The sequence below is a fragment of the Pocillopora damicornis genome, chromosome 9 (genome assembly GCF_964200805.1).
Source record: "Pocillopora damicornis chromosome 9, jaPocDami1.2, whole genome shotgun sequence".
NCBI lineage: Eukaryota > Metazoa > Cnidaria > Anthozoa > Scleractinia > Pocilloporidae > Pocillopora > Pocillopora damicornis.
In genome coordinates, this window is record NC_142678.1 from 15,955,857 (window position 1) to 15,974,000 (window position 18,144).

At 40.3% G+C, this 18,144-nt stretch overlaps 1 protein-coding gene and 1 pseudogene across 1 annotated transcript; one reads left to right on the forward strand and one right to left on the reverse strand.

The window, feature by feature from the left end:
- The first annotated feature begins 7,957 nt into the window (after nucleotides 1–7,957).
- LOC149040381 (uncharacterized) lies at nucleotides 7,958–12,865 on the forward strand. The gene has a single exon (XM_089182428.1). The coding sequence runs from the start codon at nucleotides 8,295–8,297 to the stop codon at nucleotides 9,921–9,923; it is 1,629 nt and encodes a 542-aa protein (XP_089038554.1). The 5' UTR covers nucleotides 7,958–8,294; the 3' UTR covers nucleotides 9,924–12,865.
- A 3,207-nt stretch (nucleotides 12,866–16,072) lies between these two features.
- LOC149040382 (uncharacterized) lies at nucleotides 16,073–17,434 on the reverse strand (annotated as a pseudogene).
- Nucleotides 17,435–18,144: the final 710 nt, after the last annotated feature.

An 18,144-nucleotide genomic window follows, 5' to 3' on the forward strand; every position in this document is an offset into this window, starting at 1 on the left:
TACTTGAATCAAGCTGTTTGTAATGTCTCAGTGATTGATTGGCAGGAATGGCCAGAGTGCTATGAAGAGTGTTACCCTTAAGCTTTACCAGTTGGAGCTAATAGTATAACTTTGATCTGATGAAAATCATCACCAGCTCTAGTGTTATAATACTTAAGCACTGCCTGATACAAATCTTTTGTCAAATGCGATTTGCCAACACCAGCCCCTCCACTGAGGAAGCAGTAGAAAGGGGTTTCTGAGGTTTTAATCTGATGTAAAATGTGATAAAAAATTCTCTTTGCTCTTTATCGGATGTCTGGACCATTTGACGAAAATCGAAATCAGGTAATTCATTCAATATCAGTGGTTCATTATTCAGCAATGTTGATGGAATGTTGAGATCATCAGAGAGGTCATAGTTTTCACTTAAATCAGGATGTAAATCTTCATGAGATCCAATCCTTGAACGGAATTGGTCAATGGAGATCCCCATATTTACTTGTGTGCTTGAGCGAGCAACAACAACAATCCAACTAACTAGAAACTCAGTTTATTAAAATAGATAACACTCTTGAGAGTTCAAGGCAAACAATAGTTTCTTTCAGTTTGTGACACATTAAGACACTCGTGAGACATTTTGAGACACTCGTGAGACACTTTGAGACACCCTGAGACTCTTTGAAGCGCAACCCGCACAAATACATTCAAGCCGACAAATGTTAGCTTGCGACACAGGCGGCCCAAGCTCCAGCTGTGAGATGATCATCTTGCGCAATAACAGTCATGGCGGAATTATAAGAGTTTGTATGGGAATATTTACGACCGCTCTAAGGAATAAAAAAATACGTCAAATTCTCAATAAAAATACTTCACCTTACTTCCATAGTGTATCACTTGTTATCTGATCGCTTACTTTGATGAAAAGAACCCATTTGAGCGAGTTGTTCATTTCGAGGTTTTCAATGTACGTTGAAAACCTCGAAATGAACAACTCGCTCAAATGGGCTCTTTTCATCAAAGTAAGCGGTCAGATAACAAGCAATACGCTGTGGAAGTAAGGTGAGGTATTTTTTTTTGAGAATTTGACGTATTTTTTTATTCCTTACAGCGGTCGTAAATATTCCCATACAAACTCTTATAATTCCGCCATGACTGTTATTGCGCAAGATGATCATCTCACAGCTGGAGCTTGGGCCGCCTGTGCTTGCGAGAGTACAATGACTCCTTTCAATCTGGCACAACCCGCACCGAAGGTCCAAGCCGATAAATGTTGGCTTGTGAAAACGTAAAAGCTCCTGTGCAACCTGCACTGAACACAAGCCGCGTTTCAGCGTGTTGGCTTACGTGAAAAAATCTTCTATAATAGACACCTGAAGAAATAACGAAACAAACGCCTCAGATTATGAAAGAAAGATCAAAAACCAGGTGTACAAACGTAATCGCCTTTCGTGAGAGCTTAATCGTGAAGCTCCCACAACAAAATTGAAAAGTTAAAGCACGCAAAGAACCCGTGAAAATATGAAATGACTTATCCTTACCTTGGAAACGAAAATCCCCAAGAAACAAATATGAAATTCCGAATAAGTTCTCCAAAACCCAACGACTGAGAAGAGAAATTGCCGCCGTACAATACACTATGAAAAAACGCTGACTGGAATCCAGTCTTCACGGCTCACTGAACGCAAAGGGAGTTACTACATCACGGGCGACGAGCGGGGATAGAAAAAACGACCCAAATATAAGCGGTCAGCGGTGAAACAGCTTTTATACTTCATATAGAGACATATAATTTGTTGTTCCAGAGACAATCGTGTTGTAAAGCCGAAATGTTAACAGTTTACTTCACAGTTTAAGCAATTTTTCAAAAGTGTTGATTGAACTCATATCTATTACTGCTTTAATAAACAACGGAGGCTTCGGAGAGGGAGTCAGTGGCATTTGGAAAGGCACCAAGAATAATTATATATATGGTTTGTAGCTAGCTGCGTGACGAAAAAAAAGTATCATGATTTCCGGTTGTCAAAAGTGTCAATCAAATTTGGCAGGAACTTGGTTTTCGCACTGAAGTTTGCTTTTCCTGGAAGATTTTGCCATGGATGAAGACCAAAAGCCAACAATGTTAAGAGATTTAGAGATCGACTTTTTGAAAGAACATCTCAATGGCTTTTCTGTTGAAGGCAATTATTGTTTTGGATATTTCGAGGGAAAGATAGATTTTCACGAGCGTCAATGGTGCAGAATCGTAACTTGATGGAGCCAACAGTGGACAACATCCCAGAATTCAAACTTTGTGATTTTTTTCTCGGCTTAAACGCTGTTTCAAGATCCGTTTTTATTAACCATTCAGTAGCATACAGCGTTGTAAGACAATACAGATGTAACTCGATCTCAGTCTAGTTAGACATTGATGGCGCATGTAATCACGTACATATTGTAACATCCTCCCTTTTTTTTTGTTTTGTTTTTTTTTTTTGTGAAGAATAGCTTGGAAAAAGAGAAAAAGAAAGAAAGAAAAAAAAAGAAAATTAACCAATAAAAAAGTCAATGTCAGTTCAGTTCAGAATCAATGCCATAGGACAAAAACTATCAGCTGGTGAGTTCGACATGAGAGGATCGGTAAACGAGAACACTGAACCCTATGATAACCGCGAAGAAGGATTTAAAGTCACGAGTCTAGTCACGGATATAGTCCTTGAGGTATGCTGGGCTCCTCCTGACACGCTCTGACCTCCGACATTGTTCCGGGACAGTCACCTCTTCAGGGTGTGGCTCGTGAGGAGCATTGCTCTGGTCAGGGGTAGACGCTGCGGTTGTGGTCGCCTGTTCATCTGCGCTGGCCATATCCGGTTCTGGCACTGTGATGATGGGTTCAACTGGTGGTTCAGACGTTTTCCGCAGGTGCTGTCGGTTTCTGCGGTAGACTGCTCCGTTGTCCGTCTCAACGGTGTATGATCGCTCGTCGAGTCTTGCAGTGACTTTGGCCATGCGCCAAGACTTATCTCCAAGTTTGAATGGCTTCATTCTAACAACATCGCCTTCAGACAAACTGGGTAAATCCTTTGCGGACCGGTTGTAGTACTTGGCTTGGGCCTGCTGGCGCTGTCGCAGCTCTTTCTGTTCCACTTCCAGGTTTATGGTCCTGGGTAGTAGTAGGCTTTGAGTGGTAGGAAGGAGTGTTTTGGTCCTTCGGCTCATCAGGCGTTGTGCTGGGCTGGTCGTCGTCCCTTGTGTCGGCGTGTTTCTATAGTCGAGTACGGCGAGGTATGGGTCGGTTCCAGCCCTGATTGATTTCTTCAGAATGCGCTTGACTGTCTTCACCCCAGACTCAGCCTTGCCATTGGCTTTGCTATTTCCAGGGCTACTGGTAAGGTGCTCAAAATCCCATTTTGTGGAGAATTCAGCGAATTCGTCACTTGTAAACTGTGGCCCATTGTCACTGATCACTTGATCAGGTATACCGTAGCGAGCAAAGTGACTCTTTAGCTTCAGAATGGTGGTGCTGGCTTTAGTGTTCGGCAACATGTCCACCTCCCAGAAATTGCTATAGTAGTCGATGGTGACCAGGTAGTCTTTGCCATCAAGAGTAAAGATGTCTGTGGCGATCTTCTCCCAAGGACGGGATGGGACCTCGTGGGACATTAGTGTCTCCTTTGGGTGCGTGGTGCTGTCGAGTTCTCTACATATTTCACAGGCGGAGATGTGGTGCTTCATTTCCGCAGACATGCCTGGCCAGTAGATACATTCACGGGCACGCCTCAGACACGCCTCTATTCCAAGGTGGGACGAGTGAATCTTCAGCTTCATATCTGCGCGAAGGCTCTTTGGTATCACAACGGAATTTCCTTTGAAAATCAGCCCATCTTGTACGGTCAATTCGTCACGCATACTGAAGTAAGGGTGTATCAGTGCTGGAGCATGCTCCTTCTTCTCAGGCCATCCTACGAGAATAGTATCTGACAGCTCTCGCAGACACTGGTCCTTCCGAGTCTCTGCTCTTATTTCGTCTAAACGTTGGTCAGATATGGGTAGATAACGGACCATGTTGACTGATTCGAAGTCATCTACTTCTTTTCCGTTGTAGGGCAGGTAAGCCCTTGACAGCATGTCAGCCAAATGCATGTTCTCGCCACGCTCATAGTGCACGGTGAAATCGTATTTCTGTAACCTCATCATCATTATCTGGAGGCGTCGAGGCGCTCGAGCGAGTGGTTTCTGTAGAATCATCTCCAGTGGCTTGTGATCACTTTCGATGTGTACATGTCGACCAAATGTATACTGGTTGAAACGCTCAAGAGAGAAGACAATCGCCAGCATCTCTTTCTCTATTTGAGCATACCGGGTTTCGGTGTCGGTAAGGGAGCGACTCGCGTACTCTATAGGCTTGCCGTTCTGAAGTAATGCTGCACCAAGGCCACTCTGGCTCGCATCACACTGTATGGTGAGGTCTAGGGAAGGGTCGTAGTAACGTAGAACAGGCGCTTCTGTTACTAGCCTCTGCACGTTTTCAAACGCCTGGTCTTGTTCCGAAGACCAGTTCCATGGAGCGTCCTTCCGAGTCAGGCGACGAATCGGTTCCATGACTTCAGACAGTTTCGGAAGGAACTTGGCTAGATAATTGACAAATCCGTTGAGGCGCTGAACGCCCTCCACATCTTGTGGCTTCGGCAATTTTGTGATCGCCTCTACTTTGGCAGGATCAGGCTTCAGGCCCTTGTTCGTCAGGAGATGCCCCATGAAATTTACCTCGCTCATCCTCAGCTTCATCTTGTCTGGGTTAAGGACAATGCCGCGGTTCTTGCACCTTTGTAGGAGATCTCGGAGACTCCTGTCGTGGCTTGCAGTGGCTTCTTCGTCGGTCTCTCCAGTGCCATAAATGAGGATGTCGTCCGCGATGCACAGAATACCAGGTAAGCTTTCCAGTGCGTGAGTTAAGTGCTTCTGGAAAATCTCGGACGAGGCGGAGAGACCGAAGGGCAAACGAATCCATCTGTACCTTCCGTAGGGTGTTGCGAAGGTCGTGAGTACGCTGGACTCAGGGGCAAGGACACAGTGCCAGTATCCCGACTTGAGGTCAACTGTCGAGAATACTTTTGCTTTTGAGAGCTCCGGGAGTATGTCCTCAAGTACAGGAAGTTGATATCTTTCTCTCTTCAGGGCGGTGTTAAGTGGCCTGGGGTCGATACAGATTCTCAGCGCTCCAGATTTCTTCACAGCTACGGCAAGACTGCTAACCCATGGAGTGGGTTCATCGATTGGAGCTATGACCTCCAATTGCTGTAGTCGATCCAGTTCTTTCCTCAGTTTCTCTTTGAGTGACGTTGGGACACGGCGTGGAGGTGCGACGACGGGAGTTGCGCCTTGTTCGACTTCAAGGTGAACTGTTCCTGGTAGTGCTCCCAGCTCTCTTTGGAACACCTCTGGGTAGGCCGCTACTATTTCGTCAGCCGTCTGCACGCTCTTAACCTTTGCCCTTGATCGTTCAGGTGGTTTTGCGATCGTGAAGTTTTGAGTGTTGACAGTAATTAGGCCCATCTGTTGAGCTGCCTTTGCTCCAATGAGTGGGGTCAGTTGTCTATCAACAACAAAGAATTCCACCGAGAATTTCTTCTTATTCTTTGGATTGTGGAGAATTAATCGACAGGAACCCAGTGGCTTTAGTGTTGTGTCGTTCCACATTTGTAGTGTCTTTGTGGTGGGCTCAAGCTTCTTATCAGCCACAAGATCGGCGGAAATGACATTCACCGAGGCGCCGCTGTCTACTTGAAATTTCACTTCTGCCTTGCCCACAAGCATCTCAGTGTAGATTACTCTTGGGTAATCATGTTCTTGTGTAACAGCGTGTATCATGTCCGGTCGTGCAACAATGCTTGTAATGTACTCCATGTCGCTGTCATCGGAGGATTCATCTCTCAAGTTGTACACTTTTCTGGTCGGAGTAGTGCAGGTTGTTGCGAAGTGATTTCTGCCACCGCACTTCGTACATTTCGCGCCCCACGCTGGACACTTTCCTTTTTCGAAAGGATGTGCTTTGCCACAAAATTTACAGGTCTTCGTCTTCCCCGCGCGGCTTTTCCTAGACTTGTCATCACGGCGGCTGGAAGGCGGGTGTTTATCTTGCACAGCGTGAACATCTTCGTTCTGGGCGCCCGAGATCGTCTTCAATTGCAAATTTGTTGCCTCAGAACTCTTGCAAAGATCGATACACTTCGCCAGGGTGAGACTCCGTTCTTGTAGAAGCCGTTTGCGAGTGCGGTGATCTTGAATGCCCAGGACGATCCTGTCGCGAATGATCGAATCACGCATGCAGTCACAAAAATTGCATGTTTTCGCTAGTGTGCGAAGGGCGGTGACATAAGCATCAATGCTTTCGTTTTCCTGTTGAGTTCTGGAGTTGAAAGTGTACCTTTCAAAGGTTTCGTTCAGTTCGCCGATGGTGAATTCGTCGAACTTTTGTATTATCTTTGCCAGATCATGTCTATCGTCTGGAGTGTCGAATTGGAAGCCGTTAAAAATCTTTAACGCATCAATACCGATACAGTGGAGAAACAATGCGACTTTGTACGCCGGCGGTTTCAGCTCGAGTTGAGCAATGACCATGTAGTTGCCCCACATTTGTTTCCATACTTTCCAGTTGTCCGCCACATTCCCAGTCGTAACTAGTTTTCCAGGAGGCATTATCCCGGCCATCGCGCCAAAAGGCGAGTGTTGCACAACTCCCAGTTGTGTTAGGGTCTGTTGCGAAGAGCCAGCTGGTGGCGCTTCAGGCGCCGTTTCTGAGTCGGACATTACTACACCAAGATGATTTCAACTGTTTTCGACTCCGTAAGTGGTAGGCGGAGGATTCGTTATCCCACCGCTGTCACCATGTTTCAAGATCCGTTTTTATTAACCATTCAGTAGCATACAGCGTTGTAAGACAATACAGATGTAACTCGATCTCAGTCTAGTTAGACATTGATGGCGCATGTAATCACGTACATATTGTAACAAACGCTAAGTCAGTTGTTCAATTAAATAGGAAGAAAAACATTTCGAATGGAAAACAGCATTATTTGCGCGTGCGGATCTTTTGAGAAAAGGTCTCCTAAACGAGTGGTCTTGATTGTAAATATTTAAGGAATGGTAAATACATTAGCCTTAACATGGCTGTTTCTCGAAGCTCAGTGTTTTCCTACTTGCCTTTTTTCCACGTGAATTGGGGGCGATTGAATAGATATAATATGCAGTAAAAGAACTTCAGCTGATAGAAATTTTAAATTTCTCATCTTAGGCTGTGGACACAAAATTCAAGTGAAAAGGAACCCAACTGTGATTAATGCTTTGAACAAGTCAAGATACGTTTTTTTCGTCACACAACAAGTTACATAACGTGAATATCATTCTTCTTGATGCCTTTCCCGGTGTCACCAATGCCTTTCCCGATGCCTCCGTTGGTTAATAAAGCATTAAAAGTATTGTTCCAGTTAAAGCTTGAGGAAAATTGCTTAACTTTTTAAGTAGCGAAGTGTAACTTGGTAACATTTCGGCTTTACAACACGATTGTTTTCTGCAACTACAAAACGTACATTTAATTCCTCTTGGTACCTTTCGGATGCCACCGATGCCTTCATTGTTTATTAAAGCAGTAAAAGATATATGTACAATCAACACTTTTGAATTGCTTAACATTTTATTTAGCGAAGTAAGCTGTTTACACTTCGGCTTTACAACACGATTGTTTCCTGATACTACAAATGATCTGTCTATATATGACGTATGAAAGTTGTTTCACCGCTGACCACTCGTATTTGGGTCGTTTTTTCTATCCCCGCTCGTCGCCCGTGATGTAGTAACTCCCGAACGCAAATAGAAACCACGTGACAAGCACTTCTCTCTCGTGGACAAATAAATAAAGAAATAAAGAAATAAAGAAATAAATTTCGCGGGCCTTGACTAAGTGTGGGAAATCCCACACAAAAATTAGTAAACAAACGTCATGCACTCTACAACCTCGTTTTCACGCCGGCGAAGGGATGACGTAGCAAAAACCTCTTTTTTCTCTCGGATCGTACACCACTTTTTGACTTTACGACGTAGTGAGCCTTACTCAGGAGGTACTGGTCTGAAAAAATCCACTGTCAAACCTTTCCTAGCTCGTGGGTTGAACGAAACCCCGATTTTCCGGTCTCTGCTACCTGACTATTACAAACAAAGTAAGAGTTCAACCAGCCTATCAAATAAATGACGTCACGCGGCCTCAAACCCTTCGTTGTCTTCTGCGTCATTACTGTAAAAATAGTTTCCGGGTGCTACCTGTACTTCGCTTATTCGCAATGTCCTCTATAGCAACAGCCTTGTTCAAAGTCACTATCGGTTTGCTAGTCAACAAAGGCAGAGATAAGGCCGCAGAGATTCTGAAAGATGGCGATGTAACAGATCAAAGATTCCACTCCTTGATCGTCCGTGAAATAGACGACATCAAGTCAAAGTTGGACGCGTTATCGAGAAAAGATTTAGAAGCGAGTATCAGTTTCTTTGAGGAAGGAATCGCGTTGTTGTATGAAGTGTTTGGCATAGTAAAGTCTAGAAACGAGTGTGGTGCGGCAACAGCACAAGCAGCTTGCGATAAAGCACTTTCTCTCGTTGAAGGAATCAGAAGGTTAGAGCTTACTGGCCTGGACGAGTCTGCTACAAGAAAGCTTTCCACTGCAAAGAAAAGATTCAAAGAAGCTCGAAGGGAAGCAACGAGGGCCTTTAAAAACGAAGGCCTCAAAACATCTGACCGCATTCTGGCCATGAAGTATCGAGTAATGGCAACGATTTTGGAAACAGTAGACAATCCCGCTGATGCAGTGGCACCATGTGGAGTGTGCGTAAAGGAACTTAACAGTCTGTCAGCAGTACAGAATAGCCTTGACGTTCAGCTCAAGACAGGCATTCAGAAAGTGAGGGGTTTATTTGGTAAAGAGGAAAGAGGGGAAATAATTTGGAATGTTTGTCATGTGAATCGCGTGATCTTTGATATTGCGCTCGCATTGGGGAGACTTGACTTCTGCCCAAGTGTTGATATTGGAGAAAATAGAGTTATTCCATTGTGTGACGTGAGGGTAAGAGACGTGTTACTCAAACATGATAAAGAGTATTGTTGTCTTCCATTACGGTCATTTGGTCAGGAGGGTGAGGAGGAACACAAACTGATGAACCCGATGGGTATCGCTACAAACTCCAGCGGACAATTTATTGTAACAGACTTTCATTACGTGAAGGTGTTTGACAACAGCAGCAAGTTTGTGAAACAATCGAGTCTCGCTACCTATGCAGTAAGTACAACATATGCTCGTGAAGTTGCCACAGACATGAACGACAACATCTTCGTGCTGACCAAACTGAAGAAGCCTGGGAGAGAGTTATCTTTTTGGGTTTATAAACTTACTAAAACCGCTGACCTACATTACAGGTTTCGTCTGAGAGGAGAGGGCGGGTACAAAGCGTACAGAGGACTGTCAGTCAGTGATAAAGGGAAAGTGGTGACCTTGCGGGACTGGCATGCAGTGGAAGAATATAACACTGATGGAAAGTTTGTTCGCATTTTTGGACAAGGAATAATAAGCTCAGCGTTTTCTGTCATAGTTACTAATGGTGGCCGTGTTATGGTAGCAGATCAAGTTGACCACTGTGTTCACATATTCGGTGAATCCGGCGACTATCTTGACAAGTTCAAACTGCAACGAATTGACTATGATTACAGAAGCATTACATTTCACCGAGCAGGGGAACAAGTCGTCGTTGCTGGTATTCGAGAGGAAAAACTCCTGCAGTTTGAAATATACAGTAAAGATGGTGAGTTTGTGTACTGTGCAGAAATCGCAATTGATGGTGAGATCATTTTTGTGGGAGGGATAACGATGACAACCAAGGGACGCATTGCTTGTGTTGTGGATGACATGGTATTTATTTTTTGAAGAGGGTTGTAAAGGGGAGGTTCAAAAAGAAGAAAAATTTGATAAACAACGTTAAGATTCACGTTTCTCTAAAAGAAAAATTTACAGTCCACGTGGTCTTAATTTCATATTGTTACAAGTCATGAAAAGTAAAAAGTCACTTGTTTAATCCTGCATCATCCAAAAGGCACTCTTTGAACCGCTGGTTTTGATGGTTTCTTGTTTTTCTAAATTGTTCAGTTATCTTTTTCGGCTGGACTCATTATTAAGAAGTAGGTTATTTCCATATTTATTTTTTGGCATTAAATTTCCAAAGTGTACCTAGCTTTTATCAAGATTTTTGAAAAATTACAGTATACGAAGTGTTATCACAGAACATTTAGTTTCCTTCTTAATGTATGTAAAGAACAGTCACATGTATTTGAAACATTTTATTTACATGTTAATATTGTGTATTAGGGTTTCTTTTTGGAGGGAGGGGTGGGAAGGATTTGCAGAACCAAGGGATGACTTTGATTTTATTTCCTGATTTAACTCTTGGCTTGGTTGGTTGGTTCTGACTTTGCCTCTCGATGCATTACAAGTTTGTTATTGTTTCATGTTTTATTATGAGCTGTTTAGCCTATTTCTTTACATTGAAATTATTTTAATTTTAAATACTGAAAGCCTAAATTTAATGCGTTTTATTGCAAATTGTAATTAGAAATTTCTTTAAAAATTCTCGTGTAGTTACATAAAAATTGTTTGATTTGTAAAATACCAAAACTTGGGAGAAGTTAATTCACTTAATTCATAGGGAAACCTTTTCATAGTTTCATTTCATGCAATGGATTTATTGAAAGGAATGATAGAAAATCGAAGAAGTATGGTTTTAGCAGAAAAAATTTAAAAAACCAGTTCAGTTAATGTGGCCTGTCATTCCTGTTTATTCCTTTGGTAATGTATTAAAACAATTTTTACTTAAATCCTAAGATTTTATCCCTGCCATTTTCAGGATGTTTATTAGTCATTGCACAATAGAAAATTATCTAGTTACTGTACATGTGCAAAATTTCCAAGTCAAATTTCAATTTTCTGAGCTATTTTTTCCTGTTCCAGAACACATTTCAAGAAGACTCTTCACTTTGCCTTTAGCAGCACGTATTTTGAGCTCTGTGTGATACTGTAAGATTGTGATTATCATTCACTTACCTGGCAATCAATGTCACAAGTAAACAAGTTACTTTGTTAGTATTATTAGTAGTCTGATTAGTATACTTATTTTATGGAAAATGCTGAACAACTTTTAACCCTTTAAATCCCACAATTTGATAGTAAATTCTCCTCTCTTGCCACCACACATTTCCTTGTAAGTAAGTTAGGAGAATTTGGTGTTAGATCAAGATAACTTCTTCTTGATAAGTTTGAGTATTCTGATGACCTGTTTGCTGTCAGATAATGTTTAGATATTGTAGGGAGAAGTTACATGTTAATCACTTTGGGAGTTAAAGGGTTAACAGAAATTTTTGGATTTCAGTGCAGCTTAATATGCCCACTTCAATTATTGAACAGTCTCATTCCTAAGCAATATCACTTTCAATTGATTAATAGAGTCTTTTAAACCTACATTGTGGCAACTTAATACTCACTGAGGTTTAGTTAAATTGAAATTCCTAAAGATTGGATTTGTTTATCATGATGTCTTTAGTATTCCTTACAAAGCATAATTTTTGTATACAGTATAGCAATAGCGTTGTTGTGCATTACAATTTTCCTAATGTGTTTTTTGTATCTACAGCTCTAAGCTGATTCAGTAGGTTTAATTAGAAGAGTTATTGAGTTACTTTTTTTTACTACTAACAATGCTTTAAAACTGTAAAGTAACTTAGAGGGGGTGAATTGGTTTGCAGATATTTGGATTTAGGTTTTATAACTCACTCATTGCCAATTTTATGCAATATTTTGTAGATTTGAAACACTTGCTTTGAATTCTAGACTCAATGCATTTGATAATGTGGAGTGTGGATAGGAGATAAGTCAGTAAGGTAAATTATCAAAAGGATTCACGAATAATCTGTTTTACTTTTTATTTGTTTTACTATTATTCAGTATAACAATGCTTGAAAACTACAGACTATAATGTAGAGGGGGTGGATAGGTTTGGAGATATTTGGGTGTAAGAACTTACATGCAGCAGAATTTTTCAGAACACTGTGTTGGTGGTCATTCCAACAGATTTTTTAAAGATAACGTTGGTCATGGATCACCTGTTTGTCAGCATGGATTCCAGATCCAATTTGTTTTTTAATGTAGATTGATCAATGACACACTGTTGGTCTCTAGTACTCTTAAGTCTGTTTATTGATCTAATATTTGTTGACTTAATTTTTTCAGTTTTCAGTATTCAGGGGAACTTGAAAAAAACATTGTCAATTTATAGACCCTGACAGCAGAGTAGTGTCATAATAAGCCATAAGGCTACTTTTTCAAATACCAAAATGGAAAGAAAACTTGAGATAAAATCTTATTACTATAGGAGAAAAAAAGAGACACAACCACATTGCACACTTCTGGAAGTTTCACAGATCTGACTTTCATTTTTACTAACAACAAGATAAACAGTTTAGGTCAAAAATATGACAGAATTTTGGGGCTGCATAGCTCTATTTACCCCCTTTTTCTCCCTCTTAATGAAGTTTAACCCTTTAACTCCCATGAGTGACCAAGACAGAATTTCTCCTTACAGTATCAATACCATATCAACCAGATAAGTGATGAGAATAAAGAAATATATCAATTTGGGGATAATTTGTTGGTCCAATACTTAGTTCTCTGAATTAATATTATAAGAACTGTATGGTTGACAGTAAGGAGAATTACAACTTTGGTCTGGGAGTTTAAGGGTTAAGTTTGTTTTGTATTAAAGTGTTAAAATGTATAACCACATTTTGAAATAAATATTGCACACGTGTGATTTTGATTAAGTTCTGGTTGTGCTTTTTTTTTGTTGTCCTGATTGTGTTTTACTTTCTTCATGCATTTGTGGACAATTTTATCTTCAGTGATGGATGATAATAGTAAGGAATATACAATAGAACTGCACAAAAAGTAGGTGTGCAAAAACTTATGGGTCAGGCTTTCCCCCTAACAACTGTCACTGTTTTTTTTTTATTTTACCAACTCAGTAAAAATGTTTGCAACAACCAAATAGGCCTGAAAATACACCGGTTTCATTTGGAGATTAACTATGATACTGGAATCAAGCACCCTGCTTGAGAAAACATTGGCCTATGGTGCTGTATCATGGACAAATATATCAATCTCACAATGGGATTTTTTTTGTCTCTTGAATAATATTTGACTACATTTTTGACCATGGCTGGTATGATTTGCTATTGGATGTGCTAATAAATTAAACACACTCCAAACTTTTGTTTTATAGTGCACTATAAGATCTGCAAAAGGCCAAGTTTAATATTAAGGTAACATCCTTTGTGTTTGGACATCAATAACCAGAATGTTTTGAAAGACTTACTTAACATAAAGGAAAGCTTAGCTTTCAATGTTGAAGGTCATCATTTTCAGCTGTGTTAATCTTTGCCACCCTTAACTTTCTAACTCCCATGATCTGATTGTTAATTCTACCCTCTAGCTGCTACACATTTCGTTGCAAATTAGTTTTTGAGAACTTGGTGCTGAATCAAGATAGCAGCTTCTACCTGATAAGTTTCAATATTCTTGTTACTTGTTTGCTGAATAATATATGGATATTAAAGGGAAAGTTTCATGTTAATCACATCTGGGAGTTAAAGGGTTAACTTTTCACACTTTGCAGCACCTCACTCCCACAGCTACCTGCAGCATGCCAACATCAATTTTTTTTCACTATTTTTTTTTACTGGTGCAGTGTACCTTGCCAAACAGAAGGGTGGCCCACAGTCTACCTAAAAATAGCATGCATATTCTCCCAACTGTAGTCTATACATTCCTGATGGTGCTGATAAGGAGAATATGCGTAATGATCAACAGCTTCATTAATTAGATATCATTTCTTACATTCTTATGACCTTACTGTTTAATTTTATCATGATTCTGTTGAGAAAAATTAGATTGATACTCTCAAGGGTTAATCTTTTTGGCTATATTGATATATTTACCTCTTTTATAGTGTTTTTCTCATCAAGCAAACAATTTTTTCATGCTCTTACTCTATGATGAGGAAAAACAAAATGGTACTAAAAATGACAAAATTATCACCATGCATAACTGTATGGTAATGCGCCTTTCATCTTGAAAGCTTTAACTTTCACCCCTTAGAAAATCCATAGACGTTTCACAGTTTTTTGTTCCCCAGGGGTGGGAAACTTAAACCAGAAGTGTCAAGTCTTTCCAGCGGAACTCCTTATACAAGAATTATATCTCTAACCCTTTACACGCAAACATCAGTACCCATATTCTCCATACTGGTCTCAATACTTTTCCTAATGTGCTGGCAAGGAGAATTTGTTTAACAATCAATTGGTTCTTCTGTTAATTATCATTTCCTCTATTCTTATGACCTTGACGTTTGATTCATGGGTGAAATTGAAAGGAGAAATTAGATGCTGGTCACTCAGGCATTAAAGGGCTAAATATGGAGGTATTTAAGATAAACAGTTCACTTTCATGAGTGAATGGCTCAGCAAAAGGACTACAAGGTCTATGTTATGCAGAAAGTCCAAGGTCCCTGATTTTGCCTTCTACAAAAACATTGGCTAGGGCATTTTTGACCACAATTTTTTCCTTGGTGTGTGTGGGAATTTCAACAAACTAATTTACAAAAGTTCAAATGCCCAGAGTGGAGGGTTGTCCAGTCCAGGAAGGGGGTGGGGGGGGGGGGAATAAGCTGGAAGGAGGGTGTTGAAGCTTTGAATTGTTTGAAGCATAAGTACAGGCATACATTGGCCACAACATGAAAAAAATCTCATTGTCTATGCAAGTGAAGCTTGACCTACATTTTCAACAGTTATGCAGGCTGATATGGAAAAAGAAAAGACTTCAAAGTAACCTGGTCAAATTAATGTAGAGTCCTTTAGAAAAAAAACTTGTCTTTGTAGTCATATTCCAAATTAAGTGAGTTTATTGACCTGGTGCACATCAGTTCTGATTCTCTCGTTAGCTTTGTCAACCGAGTCAGACAGTAGGTCCAGTTGTTGGAGTTGTCTGTCTTGTTCCTCTTGTATGCCTAGAGCTAGAGACCTCATGTCTTGTAAGACTCAGCCCATTTCTGCAGTGTCAGTATCAGTAACTGTCTTAGAGTTTTTTTCCCTGGTTAGAACTCCAATGGAGTCTTCCTCATTCTTTTCACCTACTGAGAAACAAATTAGTTTGTTTATAAAACTTGTAATAAAAAAAGGGATTTGACAATTCACTGTTTCACATTTATCTTTCTGATCAAGTTTGTAAACACACTAATTGGTCCTGATCTGACCTTGGGTTATAGGATAAAGGGGACATAACTGGAAAAATAATTTCTCCAGATGAGAGATGAATTCCTCTAATTAGGAGCAACTTTTTTTCCATTATACAGTAGCTGGGCTTGTGAAGTGAAATCCAAGATAAAGGACTAGCAGAAACCTTATCAAGAGTGACTTAAGGGTGAAAGAATTATTAAACTACTTCAGGCTGAAATTTGAACAACAGATTTGAATCACACACAAGATGAGGGGATCTACAAGTACATGTAGATCAAATGTTCAATGTGCTGGAGAAAGTGGCCCAAGCTGTTGCAAAAGAGAAATATGCTGAGCCCTTTGTTATCATCAACAGTTTGAATCATTCTAAGACTGTGGATGTATTTTCTTCTATTAATAAAAATTTTGGAAAAAAAAATTGTAGAGTAAATTGCTGTATAATTGCCATGGTCTTCTTTGCAGTTGGTGGAAAATATAACAATTTCATGTCGGCTGTGTCTCTTTCTACATTGCCGAAATGATTCATTCTTACATCTAACATTAAAAAACGATCAGGTCTTTTAAGGCAGAACTTCATATTTCTTTGACGAGTCTAATCGCCTCCAAAGTAAAAATCAGGGACTCCAATTGCTCCTTTGAGTAACACACACCTATTAAGTTTGTTGACCAGTAATTTTCCCGACAAGAGAGTCCAGAACACAGCAAAGTTACATGTAATACTCCCTTGAAGCCAAGAGCTTTATCGATTTGGTTTCAACCTGGCTGATGGGGAGCCTAGCAAGTCATACCCACTTTTTAAGTTAACATATCTACCGACACTGTTGACAGGAGAAGTAAGGGTTTGAGAGAAATTTTACACTGTTTAATGACTGTACATACCTTGCAGAGAAAACTTCTCTGAATCTGGATCATGACTATCTGGATCACCAGCATCACCAGGAGGTTCATCATAATTAATTTTTCTCGGCAAAAGAACCTCAAGAGTTTGTAGAATATGAACCAAGAGAGCTGCTTATTGTCATCTTCACAGCAAAGGAAATATCAAGACTTCTTCCGGCATCAAAAATCTTCAGTGATTTCTTTGACAGCACTAAAGTGCCAGGAAAATGTTTCTCCTTAGAGGTCCTTGCATACACCACAGAATATTCAGCCTTTTCTATAAGTATGCTGTCCCCTGGGACATCTATATGTACTTGATGATTTTCCAAATTCCACTTGCTAAGCCATGCATTCAGATTGTAAATTAAAGTTCATTATGAATCTTGTTCATGTCTGCACAGGCAGAGTCGATTTGTTGTCCCTGTTTCTGCATAGTCCTAGCAGTTGATGACAAAGTGCTTCGAGCATCATGTAAGATATTGAGGAGTTTTGAATCGCAAGGTGCATCATTGGTAGAACTACAGCAAGGAAGGACATATATAACAAACATATGTTGCTTGCAATATATAAACATGATTGAGTAATTTATTTTTGCAGAGATGCCAACCTCTGGAGATCACAAATCTGGAGGCATTTTTTTGGACCAGCACCCTGACCCACCCGACCGAATTTGCCGATGCAACTCCCTCCCGAAAAATTTCTTTTTTGATTTGGACCCCCTATCCACCTCCCCCCACCCCACCGAGTAGTCTGTCAGTGACTTCAATTGGTTTTAATACTCATCCAATCAAACTCTTGCTTAAATAGGAATAACAAAGAAGCAACTCTCTTCTTTTTGTTTACAACAACGTGCATCACGCGAGAAAATGAAGCTAGAAACCATTATACAAGCATAAGAAGCCAGATGATTTTGGAATTTTGGAATATATGGAGCTTAAATCTTAGTTATTTGTGGGCAACTGATCAAAACTTCCTCTTATCCAGGGGTTTTGGTCACCCGCACCGGAGAGCAGGAGATTGGCTCTGTATCCGGGAGACTTCCGGATAATCCTGGAGAGTGACATATACGTTATTGATATTTACATTTATCCTTAACTCCTTATTCCCTAAGTATGACCAGCTTCAAATTTCTGCTTACAGTTATAACGCTGAATCACTGGTTATTAAAGTTCATGAGAAGAGAAGAAATGATCGCCAACCGAGGAAGCTTTGATTGTTCAGTCAATTCTCCTTGTCAATTCCAGAGGTAAAGTATAGAGAAGAGTAAGGAGAATAAGAATACTGATGTTAGGATGTAAAGAGGTTAAAAGACAACTGTCCATCAATAACAACCATGGCCATACAACAACCATTTTATGGGAGCTAATTATTCTTTAGTTGTACCTTTTGTTGGAGATTGCGTGACTAATACAAACATTTCAAGAAAATTATTTCGAGCGAGACCCTTAAAAACATGCGATGATAGGATATTTAGATTACATGTCAATGACAGTCAGAAATCAAAGATGGACACGCGCCAAGTATCTCGTATTTATTGACAGCTTGATCGAGTAACTTAGATACAGGAGACCTTTGTTGACAGATCGTTAGTTTTTACATTGTATTGTATGATGTAGTTTAGTTGCCTGGAGAGAGTGAGAGAGTACTGTACCTGAGAACCGTGAACCGTGAATTAAATCATCTAAAACCAAGTTTATACTGTGATATCGTGAAGTTCGGCCCTAGGGCATTCGCTACACTTTTTTTCCGTTTGTTTTGCCATTAAAACGCAAAAAGAACTCGGTCAACATCTAGCCATCTCGACCGAACAAGCTTGGCTAATAACACATTTATTCCATCTATCAACGAGAAATGTCGATGGAATTCATGGCGCATCTTTTCTGTAGTTTCTTCAGTAAGATTTCCGTATAACCTCATACTATTCTACATAA

What these genes read in the sequence shown, in the direction of transcription:
- LOC149040381 (XM_089182428.1), top strand. Translation starts at nt 8,295, where the DNA reads ATGTCCTCTATAGCAACAGCCTTGTTCAAAGTCACTATCGGTTTGCTA.